Source organism: Nicotiana tabacum, chromosome 20 (assembly GCF_000715075.1).
Source record: "Nicotiana tabacum cultivar K326 chromosome 20, ASM71507v2, whole genome shotgun sequence".
NCBI lineage: Eukaryota > Viridiplantae > Streptophyta > Magnoliopsida > Solanales > Solanaceae > Nicotiana > Nicotiana tabacum.
This window is the reverse complement of record NC_134099.1, coordinates 21,083,614-21,101,628: the sequence shown is the minus strand read 5'-3', so window position 1 is coordinate 21,101,628 and position 18,015 is coordinate 21,083,614. Positions and strand designations below refer to the sequence as shown.

The 18,015-nt window shown below is 32.6% G+C and overlaps 2 protein-coding genes across 2 annotated transcripts; one reads left to right on the top strand and one right to left on the bottom strand.

Annotated features, from left to right (window-relative positions):
• Positions 1–462: 462 nt before the first annotated feature.
• Positions 463–5,197, top strand: LOC107809813 (ribulose-1,5 bisphosphate carboxylase/oxygenase large subunit N-methyltransferase, chloroplastic-like). The gene is made up of 6 exons (XM_016634502.2): positions 463–1,066; positions 1,497–1,525; positions 2,426–2,637; positions 2,831–2,956; positions 3,352–3,756; positions 4,512–5,197. Exons 1-6 carry the CDS (start codon positions 579–581, stop codon positions 4,725–4,727), a joined length of 1,476 nt encoding a protein of 491 aa, XP_016489988.1. The 5' UTR covers positions 463–578; the 3' UTR covers positions 4,728–5,197.
• Positions 5,198–5,550: 353 nt separating this feature from the next.
• LOC107809814 (rhamnogalacturonan I rhamnosyltransferase 1) lies at positions 5,551–11,649 on the bottom strand. Its single transcript, XM_016634503.2, has 8 exons — positions 10,834–11,649; positions 9,069–9,136; positions 8,819–8,907; positions 8,577–8,739; positions 7,987–8,276; positions 6,925–7,129; positions 6,377–6,534; positions 5,551–6,292 (listed from the first exon to the last, which is right to left on the bottom strand). Exons 1-8 carry the CDS (start codon positions 11,093–11,095, stop codon positions 6,019–6,021), a joined length of 1,509 nt encoding a protein of 502 aa, XP_016489989.1. The 5' UTR covers positions 11,096–11,649; the 3' UTR covers positions 5,551–6,018.
• Between the last annotated feature and the right edge of the window lie 6,366 nt (positions 11,650–18,015).

The window sequence follows — 18,015 nt, the reverse complement described above, 5'->3', positions numbered from 1 at the left end:
AATGGATGAAAAAATTGAGAAAAATGCTCCTTGCTTATAGCCAAGCTTCTTTTTTTTTGGCAAAGTTCTTCTTCTTCTTTTTGTCAAAAGTACTTTCAGGTGTTTAGCCAAGTTTTTAGAAGCACAAAAGTGTTTTTGAATAGAAGTAGAAGTTACTTTTGAGAAGCTGGAAAAAAAAATAATTTCTTCCAAAAAGTACTTTTTGAGAATTATCTAAGAGATAATATACTTAGAAGTATTTTTTAAAAAGGTTCGCTAAACAGTAATTGCTGGTCAAAAGTATTTTTCAAATTAATTAGCCAAATACAAATTACTTCTCCCAAAAGTATAAAAATTATATTTTAAAATAAAAATAAATTATTTTAAAATAAGCTGATTTTCGGGATTTAGCCAAACGCACTATTAGTTGGTTTAAGGAAAATAATGTCACCTAGTTTGACTGAATTTCGGCAAATTGGCAACAAAAAAAAAAAAAAAAAAAAAAGTGTTAACTGTATGACAACCTCATCTGGAAATCTGGCAACTGTAAAGCCAGTGTCTTTAACAAACACTCACTGGAACCAAAGCTAACCAGAAAAATGGCTTCAGTTTTCTCTGTACACCCTTTACCTTCTTCTTCATTCCTCTGTCCCCTCAAAACCACAAAATCAAGAACAAAGCAATATCAAACTTGTTACACTTACCAAAAACCAATCTTGATAAATTCACTTCAATTAACAGAACTTGACCCAAAAATACCAGAACCAGTTCAAACATTTTGGCAGTGGCTATGTAAAGAAGGGGTTGTAACAGCAAAGACACCGGTAAAGCCAGGAATTGTACCAGAAGGTTTAGGACTTGTTGCTAAAAGAGATATAGCTAAAGGTGAAACTGTTTTAGAAGTTCCTAAAAGATTTTGGATTAATCCAGATGCAGTTGCTGAATCTGAAATTGGTAATGTTTGTAGTGGATTGAAACCTTGGATTTCTGTTGCACTTTTCTTGCTTAGAGAAAAATGGAGAGATGATTCCAAGTGGAAATATTATATGGATGTTCTTCCAAAGTCTACTGATTCTACTATATATTGGTGGGTTTGCCTTTAATTTTTATTTTTTTATAATAATTTTTGTCCTTGTTTGTAACAGTAGTTTTAGTATATAAGTTTACGTAAGTCGTGTATTTTCGTATTCCTAGACTTCTGTTATTGCTTGTTGTTGCTTTCATTCCGGTTTTCCGATGGCATTACTTAGTCTTAGTCTTTATTTTCGCTTCGGTTTTCTGATTGGTTTGCTTGTTGATGCCCCTTCCTTTTATCTTTTTCCTGAGCCAAGGTCTACCAAAAATAACCTCCTAAAGGTAGGAGTAAGGTTTGCATACACACTCCCCTCCTCACTACCCTCCCCAAACCCCATTCGTAAGATTACACTGAGTTTGTTATTTTTTTTTAATAATAAATACTGTTGTATTTGGAAGTTATGTTGCTGATGAAGGTTGCTTTGTATGTTATTCCAGTGCAGGTCTGAAGAGGAGCTCTCTGAGATTCAAGGTAATTTGGTTTCTTTGTACAAAATGCTATTTACAAGAAAATTGGAGATATTTATGTTCACTGTTTTATAGAGTTAAGTTATATACACTAACAATATAAAGAATTTTTACATTATCAATGTAGTTAAGTTTAGCGTGTGATAGCATGTTAGTTATCATTTTTACCAGGTTACTAATTATGTAATGTTTATTTTGGAGATTTACTCATCACACCCTCTTGAGTGCGGCTATTCCCCGGACCCTGCATGAATGCGGAATGCTTTGTGCACTGGGCTACCCTTTTTCTCCGAGATTTACCTATGATGACCTTATAAATAACCTGATTGTGTAAATATCTCTTGCACAATCAGTGGGTAAAGCTTAAACTCTTGTTTCAATACTAAAGGAACACTTTGTGACAAAGTACTCGCGGTCTTCCCTTGCATTTCCATGGGAGTTTGTTTTCATGCCTTAAACCCGTGACCTTCCCGCTACCAAAGAGAAACTCTACCATTGCATCAACGCTCACACTCATTGTTTTATTATTGTTATCGTCTTAGAATTATGGAGTATCGAGAGTTGTTATTATTTGGTTACATAATCCCTTGAAATTGGTTTTTGCTTTGCAGCTTTGGTTGCAATCTTGTATTATGTTGTAGGCTAGTTGATGGTTTTCCTGTGACCTATGAAACTGAGATCTCGTATGACTTCGTTAGAGAAATTGGTATGCCTTTATATAGGATAGTTACATGATTTTCTTGATTATACTCCATAATCAGTATGTAGAATGGGATGACATTGTCTCTAAATGAAGGTGAAACGGCTCTTAGATAAGAAATGAGTTTCTTCTTGTTTCGCCAAATGAGAATTAAGGTTTTTTCGGGTATTTTTAATTAATTTGTTTGTCATGCAATGTTTGCAGGGACTCAACTGTTAAGCACGACGCTGAGTGTGAAAGATTATGTGCAAAATGAATTTCAAAAAGTGGAAGAAGAAGTCATACTTCGTAACAAGCAGCTTTTCCCTTTTCCTATAACTTTGGATGATTTCTTCTGGGCATTTGGAATACTCAGATCAAGGGCATTTTCCCGTCTTCGGAATCAAAATCTTATTCTCGTCCCCTTTGCTGACCTGGTAAGATTCTAGGTAAATGAAAATCACTTAGATAGTGATGAACAACTACTTACAGACGAGTATCAATTAAGACCGAGAACAGTTAACAGAGTTTCTTTGTTTGTTAAAGTTATCTTTGGATATTGCATATCATCATACTTTTTGGCTATAAATCAATTGGTGAATAATGTTATATAAATGGTTTAATTGTCAGACAAACCACAATGCCAGAGTGACAACAGAAGATCACGCGCATGAAGTTAGGGGACCAGCCGGTCTGTTCTCGTGGGATTTGTTATTTTCTTTAAGAAGTCCATTGAAACTTAAAGCTGGAGACCAGGTAAGGAGTTCTTCAAAATTCAAAAACTCTCTTCACTTGACAAATCAACTAGCAGGACAAGTTACTCTGCTTGTTGTTCATCGAAAAGCTAACATTGTAACAACAGCCCGGTGCACTAAGCTTCCGCTATGCGCGGGGTCCAGGGAAGGGCCGGACAGGGGTCTACTGTACGCAGCCTTATCCTGCATTTCTGCAAGAGGTTGTTTCCACAGCTCAAACCCGTGACGTCCTGGTCATATGACAGCAACTTTACTAGTTGCGCTATGGAAAAACTAACATATTGTGAAAACTAATATTCATTACTTCCTGCCTCGTAATTGCATGTGTTATGTAGCAGTTGTTGTTGGTTCATCTAATTGCTACAGCTCACTTATATAGATGTGGTGATTTGACAGCTTTTCATCCAATACGACCTGAACAAAAGTAATGCTGATATGGCGCTTGACTATGGCTTCATCGAACCAAGTTCAGCTCGTGATGCGTTTACGTTAACATTAGAAATATCAGAGTCTGACGAGTTTTATGGAGACAAGCTGGATATAGCAGAGACAAATGACATAGGAGAAACTGCTTACTTTGACATAAAGATTGGACAATCTCTCCCTCCTACTATGATTCCATATCTGAGGCTGGTTGCCCTAGGCGGAACTGACGCTTTCCTACTAGAATCAATTTTCAGAAACTCCGTTTGGGGTCATCTTGGGTTGCCTGTCAGCAGAGCAAATGAGGAGCTCATATGTAAAGTCGTACGAGATGCATGCAAATCTGCACTTTCTGGCTATCAGACCACAATTGAAGAGGTAAATTTACATCATTAGAAGTATCAGTTGAGTTGCATTGCATTCAGCGGTAGAGTCACATGTACACACCCCTTTGTTGGAAATATACACTGTGTAGCTAGGTAATTTTTTTTTTTATATATTTACATATGAGGAGCTCATATGTAAAGTCGTACGAGATGCCTGGAAATCTGCACTTTCTGGCTATCATTCCACAATTGAAGAGGTAAATTTACATCATTAGAAGTATCAGTTGAGTTGCATTGCATTCAGTGGTAGAGCCACATGTACACACCCCTTTGTCGGAAAAATACACAGTGTAGCTAGGTAAAATATATTTTTTATGTTCAGTCAAACCTCCCTATAACAGTCTTGTCTGTTTCGCCATTTTTTTGGTACTATAGTGATGCGTTGTTATAGAGAACATATATTAAAACACAATATGAAAAATTGGTTCCAAAGAAAACTTGGCCGTTATAGTGAAGTGTTGTTAATAAAGGATGGGTAGTTATAGAGAGTTCTAACTGTATATATACTACATATTGACATCCCCTTGGCTTCTTCATGGGTTTACTTATTTATATTCTGACCCCCTTTAGTGAAAATCCAGGCTCCGCCACTGATTGCATTGAAACTTGTCCTACTATATCTTGGTCGTGCATGTTTCATTTTCACCTACCGCAAACTATTCTACTAAATGCTATGAATAAACCGCTTTATTTTTCCACTATGTAGTACATGTGATTTTATTTCCGGCATTGAACACTGTATTGCAGGATGAGAAACTGATGGAGGAAGGAAACCTCAGTACAAGGCTTCAGATAGCAGTTGGGATAAGATTAGGGGAGAAGAAGGTATTGAAACAAATCGACGATATCTTTAGGGAAAGGGAACTGGAACTAGATGAATTAGAATATTATGGGGAAAGGAGGCTTAAAGATCTTGGTCTTGTTGGAGAGCAAGGAGATATCATATTTTGGGAGCCAAAGTAAGGACACTTCTGTTGAATGCGGGATGCTTTGTGCACCGCGCTGCCCTTTTAGAGTAAGGACACGTCTGCTGATCTTATGATCAGTCTAGTTGAGTTATTATGGCTTGGACTTCAGAGTTTGCTTTTGTCTGATGTAAATAATGAAAGAGCAGTTCTATATTATCCTCTTGTGAAATCCTCAAGCATCAGAAGGAGAAGAGTTCAAGAGACAACATCAATCATCAGATTATTTCAAGGATTTAGTCTTATTGTGTTTAAGATTAATCTAAGCAACTGAAACCTTTGATTGAGGCCACCATTATCTTCCCATTGGGTCTCACATCTAAAGTTGTTACTTTCTGAAGATTTCACATTTTATGCATAGCAATGTAAAAGATATTTACACAATCAGTTGCTTGGGGTTAGGTTAGACCTCTTGGGTTTTTTTTTTTCTAGTATCAAAGGCAGTCAACGCGTTAGCCGTTCTTCCCCTATTGGACTTGTCAATATTTTGCTCTTTTCCTTCTCTCTTCCAGTTCTCCTCCCTCTACTTTATATTTGACAGGAGCGTATTTTATCTGAGTAATCCACAAACGACAAAAATCTCCCTTTTTCCTATCCAGATGAGGTCTCGAAAACCTTGCGCAAATTTTCGATGTGGTCAGTTCTTTCTTTTGAAATTACTACCAAATTATCCATGTAAAGCTCGCATATGTTATGTACTATATAAATTTGCTACTTCCTCTCACTTTCAAACAGAAGAAGATGCACTAGAACTGATAATCTATGGTCATCGAAGTATCAAACTCAACCAAGCTATCAGATTTCTCAGTACACAAAATAGATTTGCTTCAAGTACCCCTTTTGGGCATGACATTAAGATAAATATTCAAACTGTTACACTCTTTGCTCCACAAATCAGAGCATTTTAAATGTAACAAGGGTTATCTTCCTGTAAATAATTGTGGTATCATGTGACAATCAGCACAGTTCAACTTGTTGAAGAAAGCAAATACATATGAACAAAATGAATGAACACATTAACATGACACTTTCTTTTCTTTTTGACAAGTATGACACAATTGGTTTCTTCATTTTTTTCTGTTGCTTCTTCCAGTTATAAACTACCAATCTAAGAAAAACACCACTCCAACATGCCCGATGACCAAAGGCCGCATTCTGGCCTTTTGCTAACGGATCTCGAGTGTGTATACTCAACAATGTTACGCTTTTCGTTTTGCTTTCTTCACGAAATGCCTGTCGCATAACTATGGACTAAAAGTCCATCCAAGACGTGCTCTGAATTGCATATTTTATCGGACTGCAGTTGAATTATCAGGGCCTAACAAGTCATCACATCCTGCACTCTCGCACAGACACTCCTGTGGATTTGCATAGAAATAATCTTCTTCTTTTGGTTTATCTGCAATAACTTTGCGACGAGTCGGCTGTCCCATTCTTCCCTCATGTGACTGCCGGACTGCAGTTGTAAACTCATCCCATGGAAGTGTTCCATTCTGATGCATATCTAACAGTTGTACAAGTCTTTTGCGATCCAATCGAATGGTTTTTCTAAAACCAAGATACCTGCAACGGATCTATTCAGGAATCCTTTGACATAATAGTTGTTAACGTAACAGAATCATTAACAGCACAGTAGGTAATATGTACCTACGATGACCTTCAACAACTTTAGCCATGTTCCCATCGTAAGTAGGAACAAATACATTACTAGCAGTTGACACTATAAAATCGAGGGCTGCCATCTGAGATGAATGATTCTGGAACTGCCGTAACTCCCCAGGATCAAGCAGCATTTCCTTTTTCACCTGATATTTGAACATAAAATTAAAGCTTATATCAATCACATACCATGCTGATAGATAAAAGAATAATCAGCTAACAGTTTCCAGTTTTAGATGGAAAGATTAGCCGCAATGAAGTCCTCAGCCATAAAAGCTGGCAGTAGAACACGTCGAAGATTTTCCAATATATAGATCAAATTCCACATTTGTAAGTTCAAATGTCTCAAAGCATGTTGCGCTGTCAATGAACAATAGAATACATGCAATAGATTATAAAAAATGTTGGTTAAGGCACCTTTTACCTATTACAGGCAGCAAGTTATTGATAAATGTTTTAAGTAACAGCACTAAGATTGGTAGTTTAGATGTCGAGGCAAAGGACACAATCAGAGTAGAGGAGCACTAATCACTTACAATCTTTGGGAAGGCAGCTCTCAAAGCAGCAAGCCTCCTTTCACCTCCGTAAATGTCACCAGATGCAATATATATTTGTACGTCTTTTTCAAAACCCAATGCTTGCAGAATCAAAGCTGCCTCCTCTGGGGTGAGGGGACACAAGCCCTGAGATCTCCTCTCGTCAGATATAATCTCTTTCTCCTTCCACCATGGGAATGCATACCTGAGGAAACAATGGGAACCAGAATGGATTTTACTATATAGACAACAGATTTCCGCATTGGTCAAGACGAAAAGGTGAAATAGAGAAAATTGTATTGGTCGGAGCGGGAGAACCAAGAGAAACCATTAAATCATTCAACAATGTTAAACATCAAATTCATTAGCACTACTGCTACCATCAAGCTGCAGTTTAGCTGTCGGGGCCCATATACTGAAAAATTACATGGAGTTACATAAATGTTGCAACATCGTCTCAATCAACAAACACCAAAAGCAAGTAAGCCGACAAGTTGGGATCAAATCTTTGATACTAGACAGGTCCTTATATAGTGAAATTTGATCCGGCTGTTGGTCTTATTGTAAGTCTGTGCATAGGGAAATCGTAAAATACCACCCGTGTTTTCCCTCTTTGTGCCTGGTTCGAATAAGCGGTTTAGGCAGAATTATATTTTGCACAAAGTGATCTTGAAAGAACAAGAACTATGCCTCAATCCAATAGTAGATGGCAACGGACATGCGAATCCTCAATATTCCTCTCATTCCAATACTCAACAATTAGCCTTTTACAACAAATTAGGGATCCCTCTTAACACTTGAGGCTCTGTACAAATTTCTGCTGACATACAAATCTTTAAACACACTAAAGAGACACTTGAAAATCACCAGATTTAATGTTAAGCGTACCAACCAACTAGGCCTCTAACTACTTGGTTTCACTTAGAATCGGTGCTAAGGCTGCACGGATTTCTAAGATTCTAAGCGATTATAGGTCTTTTTAGACAACTTCGTTTCACGTGATTTTGAAAAAAGAAAAAAGAGAATAAAACTAAAATACAAAAGTCATTCTTAGATTATCACCTTAATCGTTTGAGCTCCTCAGCTTCCTCTTCAGTGCAACCATGAGTGCAACCAGAGAATGCCAACATATCCATCTCATATCTTAGATGCAATGCTACAAATGGTCCTCTTGCCTGAAGCATACGTACTAATTTTTCTCCCAAAGCCTCAATCTCTGGAGTGAATTTCAGTGCCTGAAAATTCACCCGACATCTGAGTTTTTGAAGCTCAGGAGGCATCCCATTGTTTGCTAGTCTAGTATCTGTCTTGTTGAAATGTATCACTTGATGCTTGCTGAAGAGAGGCAGAATCTGCATTGTGTAGTCCAAATGCATTAGGGCAGGATAAACAAATGTAGCTGATGCATAAATTGCAACAGAGGTGAAATATTCAATTGTCAAAGTATTAGAATCACTGTATACAGACTGATTCCTATATCAAAAGCAGTACATGAAATTACATACAGCAAACACAATGGTACTTTGCATGTTGAGATGTATCGCGCCAAAACTTTATGATTTAAGCACTAGTCTTCTAAGTAAAAATGACAATGTCCACAGTCATGAATTGATAATATGATAAAGTTGTATTGCATAAACAAGTAGATAAACCTGTTGCAAGTAGTATTTTTCATTTGACCAGCTAACAGGAGGCATTACTAGTGGTTGGTATCCATATCTCCTGCTGAACCTCTTTGGCAATCTCTTTATTATCCGAACTTCATCTCTTAGTGAAGCAATGAAATGTCTCACATCAAAAATATCATCAAAATTGCTGCCAGGAAATGTTACAAGCTATTATAAAACACGAAGCAATAGGTCAAGGAAATACAACTACATAACACTAGAATTACCTAGGATCTGCCCAGAATGATGTTTTATCAAGCTCCGGGACAACCAAAGTTAGATTCAGAAGCCGTGCAACAGTCACCATGTCACAGATCTACACTCAAAAAATGGAGGAATTATTTACAGATTAGGAGTATGAATTGAAATTATGGAAGCCTACTTTAGTTTGAATACAGTTTCCAGAGTTCCCAACTTCCTAGCCATTTGAATTTAATATTAATGTATAAAGAAAAAGCGGAAGGAACAAATACTAACGGCTGCACGCATTTGATTCAAGCCACCATTGCAGGACACTTGAAGAAACCCATTATTTGTATAATTTCCTGCATAATATCATGTATCAACGTTTTATGTATGTTAGATGACGAAGAATTTGGAACTCAAAGAAAGATACAGTTCCTATTAATATGTTACACCTATGAGACTGGGTGATGGTACTTTTGGTCACTAAATCTTCAGTTAGTACAATGGCAAAAATGAATTTCTTTTGGATAATTAAGTAAATCTTTAATTGATGCAAAACGGCACTAAATCATCCTAAAAGTATGTTCACATCTAGCTCCTTATGGTTGAGACATTTCTTTTTCTCTTTTTATTACTTCCTTACTGTTGAGACATTTCTTTTAGCAGCATTAATTTGCTCAAGAACTTCAGAAAATTTGTGTTTATACTTTCACGACTCATGCTAGACGATTAACCCTGGGAAAATGAGAAGATTATCAGACTTTTCACTCTATTTTGAATTAAGAAAATTCAATGTCTTAAAAAAAGAGAGCTGTAATAAGGAATGCTACAGAGAGGATTAGAGAAGAAAGTCTTTCATCCAGTCCCTTTCTCGCCTTTCCTTCAAGGGAACACAATGTCTTTTTGTTTTAAACTCTAGAAATTGCTTCCTACTAATTCAATTGATTGTTCCTCGACTGACTTAGCATAGATCCAATGAGTGACTTCATTAGCTTATCAGAATATATTTCTTTTAAATGGGAAAAATACATATATTCTGGCGCGCGAAGTCACTCATTGGATCTATGCTAAGTCAGTCGAGGAACATGAGTTTAAGGTTAGATATTTCAGATGTGGTGACTTCATTAGCTTTTCCGAATATATTTAGTATAATGGTTCCATTTTTCAGAATGGTTACAGCAGCAAGTCTCAAGATTACAGGACCTAGATTACAGAAATTTAATTGCATCTATCCAAAGTAAACCAATTACCAGAGGGAAATACATCATTAAATGGATACCAATTTGGAACAAAAAGAAGATATTCAGAAGCAAATTTAAACTCTACCTAATTCTAACTAAAAACCTTTATGCTGGCATTTGGACACCATAGTGATAAAACTAAAAGGGAAGACAAATTGACTATTGACCATCACATTGGTAGTAGTAGTAGTAGTCTCTAGATTACAGAGCTGCAATGTTATGATCTCCAAATCGACAGATCTCAAGCTTAGGAAAACCACGCTCAGGTTTCCTCTCCTGCTTTTCTTTTTCTTATTTTGCGTTAGTCTATCTCAATCGATCAATCAATCTCAAACTAGTTGGGGTTCATTCCGCTCTATTTCGGTCCACTTCATTCAAATACTAAACCTTTGACTTTTTAGGCAAATTAGGGGTTCTCTAAAACTAACAGTCCTGTAAACCTCAAATAATATGTCTCTAACTAGACTAAAAAGTCTCTTGGCAAATACCAAACCTCATACAAGCATAACAACAACAACAACAACAACAACAACAACAACAACTACTACTACTACTACTATGTCCTAATCCCAACTAGTAGGCATTCGCCCATTAGAATCATTTGCTTTCTTTGGTATTCAGTTTTTAGCTAATGAATTACAACTAACCTAATATACAGCAAACAGATCACATACTACAATGGCACTACAACGACAACAACAACTATGCCTCAGTCCCAAACAAGTTTGCGACATACTTCAATGACATTAATTAACTAATTAAAGACTAATGAAAAATCATAAAACTGATACAGATTCAAGCACATGGAAACTCACTAGCTGGAAGAAGAGGCAAAGGAGAAGGCAAAGTCTCTTCAACATGAAGAGAGAGCTTAGTATATCCAGTAAAACCAGAAAACAAACGGGGATGATAAAGTTCCCAAACAGCAATAAGCTGAACCAAACATGTCCATATCAAAATGCTGGAACAAACCCTTATAAACCAAACTTTTAATCTTGTTCTCTGTATCACTTGCCCTTGTTGTAATGGTACTTTTTCACTTCTAATATGTACCTCACTCTCAGATCTAACCTCCATTTCTCAAATCATCACACCCCTCAAATCTTCCCATGCATGTGATAATAATACACAATTGCATCAAAACTTTAACCACATTGGAAAATGGTAAATTCTTGGCCCAGATTAACTAAAAGATTCAACACCCAAATGAAAAAAATTGAACTTTTGAAGACCCAATATGGCAAAGATTTGAACTTTGGAGCAAAACCAAGAAATGGGAAATTCCTACCCAGATTGGCTAAAAGATTCAAGACCCAAAATGAAAAAAGAAAAATAACCCAATATGGGGAAAAAATTCTGAACTTTGGATAAAAATCAAGAAATGGGAAAATGGGAAATATATGAATGAAGTAAAAGATGAGAAGCGGTGATGAAATTAAGTAAATTTAAGTTTTTAAGAATGCAGCAGAAGAAGAAAGGTGTAGTAGGGACAAGAGTCAATATTGCTTTAAATGAATTTTCCTTTGCGATCTTCTTATTGAAAGTTTTCTTCTCTGTAAAAAGATTTTAAAAAAAAATAATACTGTATCTGTCTTCAGGTTTCGTTGCAGGGATCTAATAAGAAAGAGAATGGCAGAGATGGGAGATCTCAGAATATATCAAGAAAGAAACAATAAATTAACTATTTAGCTTTGAATTTTTTACCCAATAAATGTACTCTTAAATATTTTATGTAAATTAACACTTCCATTTTAGTCTAGTCCAGATAATCATATTTTTATATTTAGTAAATTTTTAATTCTAATTTTTTCATTTTATCGTAAATATTTTATTTTTATAGGAACGACATGGTGTGTTTGAGCAAAACATTCAATGCATATTTTTGGCATGTTTTACATATACTTAGTTTAAATTTTAAGATTCAAAAGTCTTATTTATATTTTTAAATTTCGTATTTAGTCAAATAAAATACGTATAAACTGAAACGATGGAGTAATATGTAAGTTGAATACAAATGCACTCTTGAACAAGGACTGAATCTAAACATCTACTCCCTCCGTCTCAAATTATTTATCGTATTTCTCTTTTACACGCCTTTTAAGAAAATATTAATTAGGAGGGATATTAGACTATTTTATTCTTATTTATGATCTCTCTTTATTGAATATTTACTCTATTTATGTGTTATCTCCATCTTCAAAAATAATTACTATTAAGGATAAAATAAAAAAATATAATTAATTTTGTCTTAAACTTTTAAAATAATAAATAATTTGTGCAACTATTTTTTGAAATCACGATAGATATTTAAAACAGAGGGAGTATAATTTACTAACTTGATAATCACTAAATCAAAGCTTCCTTGGTCCAACAAATAATAATAACAGCAATAAATTGTTTTAGTTTATAAATCAAATCAAGCTTGAACTTGTGATTAAATTAATCAACCTTCAATTCTGAATTCTCTTTCATCTTAAAAAAACAATTTCCACTTAAATAAACAAAAGAGAAAGAAAGATTCCCTTTGACCTATATCACGCCAGATAGTGCGTGGTTTGGTGTATGGAATTTAAAGATTTTAGAATGACACGTGAGAGGTTAATCATTTTGTAATCCACTATTAAAAAAAGACTAAAATAAAAGGCATGTAAATTTATGAATAATTTCCTTATCTATCTATATCTATACTATATTAAAAGCACGAATGCCCTTAGCGAAATATTATTCGCTTTTTCAATTCTCTAGGACAAAATTGTAATTTTAATTATTTTCCTAATATTTAGGACTTCTAAATCAAATAAAATTTTATTTATTAAACTTTTCCTTATTTGGACAAATCCTAATATTTAGAACTTTAAATAAGTAATATTATCTTTCCATGTTTAGTATTTGTGGAAGTTGTAACAATATGTAGGACGACAAAATATAATACCAAGCAAACTTGTGTCATGTATAAATGTTAAATGGTGCAAATTTTATACGTGGAATAATGGCAAACACTTTAAAAAGTTATCCCTTTTTTCCAAATCAACTACTAAAAGTTTGTTTATTTAATCATTGCTTTGATTGTGAGAAGCAGAGCAAGGAGAACTAAATAGAACAGAGGTTGATGAAGAAAAACTCGAACGTGCAGTGCAGCTATAGATAGAGGAAGATAATCTTTTATAGTAACAGTAATTACATTGATAAAGTTTTGATTATATTGAAGTTTCACAAATCTTATTGAATTCACACACACAAATCTAAACTAACATCTTATGTAAGAACTTTTAAATAGGAATCAAAAATCAGTTATTACTCTAATCATATAATATAAATTATTTATTTATTTAGAAAAATATAACATAACTGTAATGTGCTAATTTTATAAAAATAATAGTTAATACTTAAGAAAGTTATTCCTTTTTCAAAATTAATTAAAGTTTTATTTATTAAATCATTCTTTTTTTTGTACTATGTAATAAATCTCAATTTATGACTTTAAAATTATTTAATATCGTAATTACCTAATATGAATTATTTATTTATTTGGACAATGTATTATAACTGTAATTCTTTACATGTTACCTTTGAACTATATATATGAACCATAATACATTTGCATAACAAATTTGGGCTACTTTTCACCTAAATAATATTTTTTACATTATATTTGAAAACTACAATTAACAATTAGAACAAGCAACTGTATGTAGATTATAAAAGATACAAAGAGTTTGGAAGAAAGAGAGATTAGAAAAGTAGTTGGCAAAAAGCAATACTACTAATTATCTGCAAATATAAAGATTCAAAAGTGGCATATGATTATGTTAGTTTTTTATCCTTTTGAACACAAAATTCATATTGAATAAAATTATAATTATAGATAAATGTTTATACCATGAGACGAGCTTTAAGAATTTGAATCAATAAAGAATAAATTATTTTTGTTAATGTTGATAATTAATAATTAAGTGACTAAATTATATAACTAACTAGCAAAAGAATCATATTCCATTATTTTCTAAATTCATCATATAAGGAAAAAAAATCAAATTGACAAACTCTTAATTAGGGTACATAAATTTATTTTTATAGAAAAAACATTGGTCCTAAAAGCAACCAGAAAAATAAAGCAAATCCAATTATAATATTGTATTAAGAATAAAATTGATAATATGTAACTTGGCTCATAACACATTTGCTCCAACAAATGACAAGTTCCTATTATTTATTGTAATATATTAACTAAAATTAGTCATTTTTAGAATTTAGATTATCACATATCAAAATTTTAAGAGATATAGGCTAAACTCCTCATTCCTAAATCTCTAAAAAAACATTAAAAAAATTTATTTATATTATTTTTCAAATCTTTGAAGAAACTTGATAAAAGTATTTTTGTGTTTTTTATTTTAAGTATTAGGCCAATAAATTATCAATAATTTTCATAAAATATTCCAGCAAAAGCCCTAAAAATCACACTAAGGCATTTGCAACTTTAGTGGAACATGATTACTTCCTTTATTGATAGCTAAATGGAGTCGCATTCATCATTTTTAGGAACTAATAATTTTTTAAAATCTTAATTTATAACTCAAACACATTATTTGATAATATTTAAGTAATTTTTTAAATGTATGTAAATTTGTAATCATTAGTATGGGTACACGCGTAAAACGCGTACCCTAAGACTAGTATGAAGTAAATACGCTAACAATGTAATAACTAATAATTACCTAATTGTTGGTGTTTTTACTCGCCATAGTATAGAATGGAAACATCTTTTGGTATTGATGAAATAGGGAGTACTATAGTACCTACCTTAATGATTAAATTCTATTATGAATATTTCTTTGGTATTGAATATTGATGGAGTGAATTTAGAAAGAGAGGCGATTCTTTTTTGTTGTTTTATAGTCTCAAATAAATTGAGATATATCTCCTGCACTAAATGAAATATTTTGAACTCGAAAAATCTGAAATGTTTAATGTCAAAAGGATAGTAAAAACTTTTACAAGTAACCTTATTCAAAATTATGTTAACACTTTCTTGTGAGTTTCAAATCCCTTCAGAAAGGAATGTAATTGTAAACTTGTAATTTTAACTTTTGCAATCCACTCTACAACATTTTGTGTAGACCTAAAGGCTTTTTTTTTTGTCTACTAAAAGAAATGTATATATTTCAGTGCATATACTGTATATATTCAGTTAAATTCCTAATGTAGACGTGAGCCACTGACAAAAGTAGGACTGTGCATAATTTGATAAATATCGAATTATTGTATCGAAATCGAAAATTTTGATATTTGGTATTCGACATTTTGGTATTTAGTATGATATTTGGTTTAGTTTTTTTTAAAAAAAATTGGTATTAAATATGATATTTAGTAATTAAAAAAATAATACCAAAATACTGATACCGTACCGAAATATATATATAATAAGTTACACAAAACACATATTGTTAACTATAACATACTAAGTTACATAGTACTTTTCTTTGAGGCTGGTAGTAATGCCTATATACTTCTTTTGAAAAATTGAGGAACAATGTACGCTGTAGATTTTGACTCTTATTCACTAGGATGCCAAGTAGCTTAGCGTAATACTTTTATGATTTTGGAGTGTTTCTTCTCGTGTATTGAATTGCATCTGTTAAATTAGTCCTTGTTGTATTCTTTAAGTTTAGGAATTAGCTCTAAGCAAGTAATAAGACATTTTAAATGATTAAATTTATTCCTTTATGTACTTTTTCTCTAGATGGGTTGATACTTGCTGGTTTTGAAGATATTTTTTATCAATAGTACTTAGAACATTTTTATTCTTATATTTATGAGTGTTTTAATTAAGAATATTATAGTCTATAGCTCTATACACTAGTAAATATTTAAGTCGAACAAACCGAAGTTACCGTACCGAATAAATCGAAATCGAAAGGGGAAAACTGAACCATACTGAATTTAATTATGTACGACATTAGTATAGCATTTTAAAAAACTGAATACTGAAAATACCGAACCGAAATATCTAAATATCATACCGTAGCGATCGACGAACACCTTCGACAAAAGTCTTTCATAAAAGGGAGAAAGAGAAATTAATAGAATTCGATCACAATTAGTTATTTATTTCTTGTAAGAGGTTCTTTTAATTGATTTTTCCAAGGAACTTTCCCCCTGTTATAGTTTGGTAGAATTGAATGTTCTTTTGCATGGTGTGAACTATGAAGTAGTAGAAAGGATAAAAATATATCTGTGTTCATATTAAACTGCATTAACTTATTATAGTTAAATGATTTAATAAGATAAAAATACTTACTCCCTTCGTTCCACTTAAATTAATTTTTTGGATATTTTCACACATATTAATAACTTCACCTTTTTAGTATTAATTGATACTAACAAAATTGACCATATTAACTTTAATTTGTTCATTGGAAATACAAAAAATACTCTTAGGCTCTTTACTCCAAGGACAACTTTGAAAAAAAAAGTTAATTCTTTCTTGATATATGAAAAAATTAAATATTGTGAACCATAAAAACAAGGCCAAAAAATCAATTAAAATGGACCAGAGGGAGTACTAGTTACCTATGTTTAGGTAAACAAATTCTATATGCAATATATTTATTGATTTTGATATAGTAAATAGATTTTACAATAGTAAAGTCTATAGTAAATAGGTCATACAATAGTATAAGAGGGGTAGGGGAGAAGAAGCGTTTCTTTGAAGTGAAGATTGTTTTATGCAAATTCATGAAAAAGCCAATACAAGAAGATCGCAATCATGTCTGATATTATTATGCCGAGTGAACTAAAAAGAGTCAGCATTAGACGGACGAGAGGATGATCATTATTGCGGGGTATATCGGCCGGTTTGGTTCGAATTTTTTTTATTACCAAACCAAATTAATTGACTCGGATTTTTAAATTTATAAACCAAACCAAAACAACAAAAGTCAGGTTTTTCAATCTCGATTTTTCGGTTTTCTCGGGTTTTTCAGATTTTTTCTGACAAAATCATCATAGCATAAACTATATAATTTGTTCTCTAATATTTCTTAAGTCCTAGTAGCATAAAACTATATAAGATGTTACTCAATAAAATAATATAAAATAATATGAGATGAGTCATGATTATATTAAAATACTCAACAAATCACGTAAAATTAATAGTGCTAATTAATAAGCCATAATAAAAATAAATATAATCTGAAAGTACTAAGTTATGCTAAAATAAGTGCGACTAATAAGTACTCTTAAGTATTAATTACATGACTAAATAATCTTAAAAATAAGTTATGCATTTTCACTATCTAAACCAATGCAAAACTAAAAAAAAAATCCAATACTATTGTCATTCCTAGTATTGAATTGAATTTTTTTTCATTAGCATTATTATTTATTTTATTTTTCTTTGGGCTTTATTTGAGTTACTAATTTTTATGGACTATAAAACATATTTGATCATTCAAAAATCCTAAGTCCAAGCTTGAAATAATACATTAACAGAGAGAACTATGAAAAAGTTTTAAAAATATTTATAAATTACATTACAATAATTATTTTTATGTATAAAATACTTTTAAAATTTATATACATATAATGTCGGGTTGGTTTGATTTTGGTTTATTCTTTTTAGTTAAAACCAAACCAAACCAATTATGGTCGGATTTTTTTTTCTAACACCAAATCATAGTCAGATTTTTTTTTTCTCGTTTGACTTGGATTATCGATTTGGTGGGGATTGTCAATTTCCTTTGTATCCCTAATTCTTGCCATGTAGTCACAAAAGGGAAATGAAAAATGAAAAGAAAAAGAAAAAAAATTAGACTGGGCAATTTATGGATTTATTTCAAATGTCATATTTTAAAAAGGGCAGCCCAGTGCACTAAACTCCCGTTATGCGCGAGATTTGGAGAAGAATCGGACCATAAGAGTCTATTGTATGAAGTTTTACCCTGCATTTCTGCAAAAGATTGTTTTCACGGCTCGAACACATCACCTCTTGGTCA

Excerpts from the sequence above, each read along its gene's own strand:
- LOC107809813 (XM_016634502.2), top strand. The coding sequence starts at position 579 with ATGGCTTCAGTTTTCTCTGTACACCCTTTACCTTCTTCTTCATTCCTC. Across the intron at positions 1,526-2,425 it reads GGAGCTCTCTGAGATTCAAG|GGACTCAACTGTTAAGCACG; the intron begins GTAATTTGGTTT and ends CAATGTTTGCAG. Across the intron at positions 2,638-2,830 it reads TCGTCCCCTTTGCTGACCTG|ACAAACCACAATGCCAGAGT; the intron begins GTAAGATTCTAG and ends TTTAATTGTCAG.
- LOC107809814 (XM_016634503.2), bottom strand. The coding sequence starts at position 11,095 with ATGGAGGTTAGATCTGAGAGTGAGGTACATATTAGAAGTGAAAAAGTA. Across the intron at positions 9,137-10,833 it reads TTTGCCTCTTCTTCCAGCTA|GAAATTATACAAATAATGGG; the intron begins GTGAGTTTCCAT and ends GATATTATGCAG. Across the intron at positions 8,908-9,068 it reads TGAATCAAATGCGTGCAGCC|ATCTGTGACATGGTGACTGT; the intron begins GTTAGTATTTGT and ends TTTTGAGTGTAG.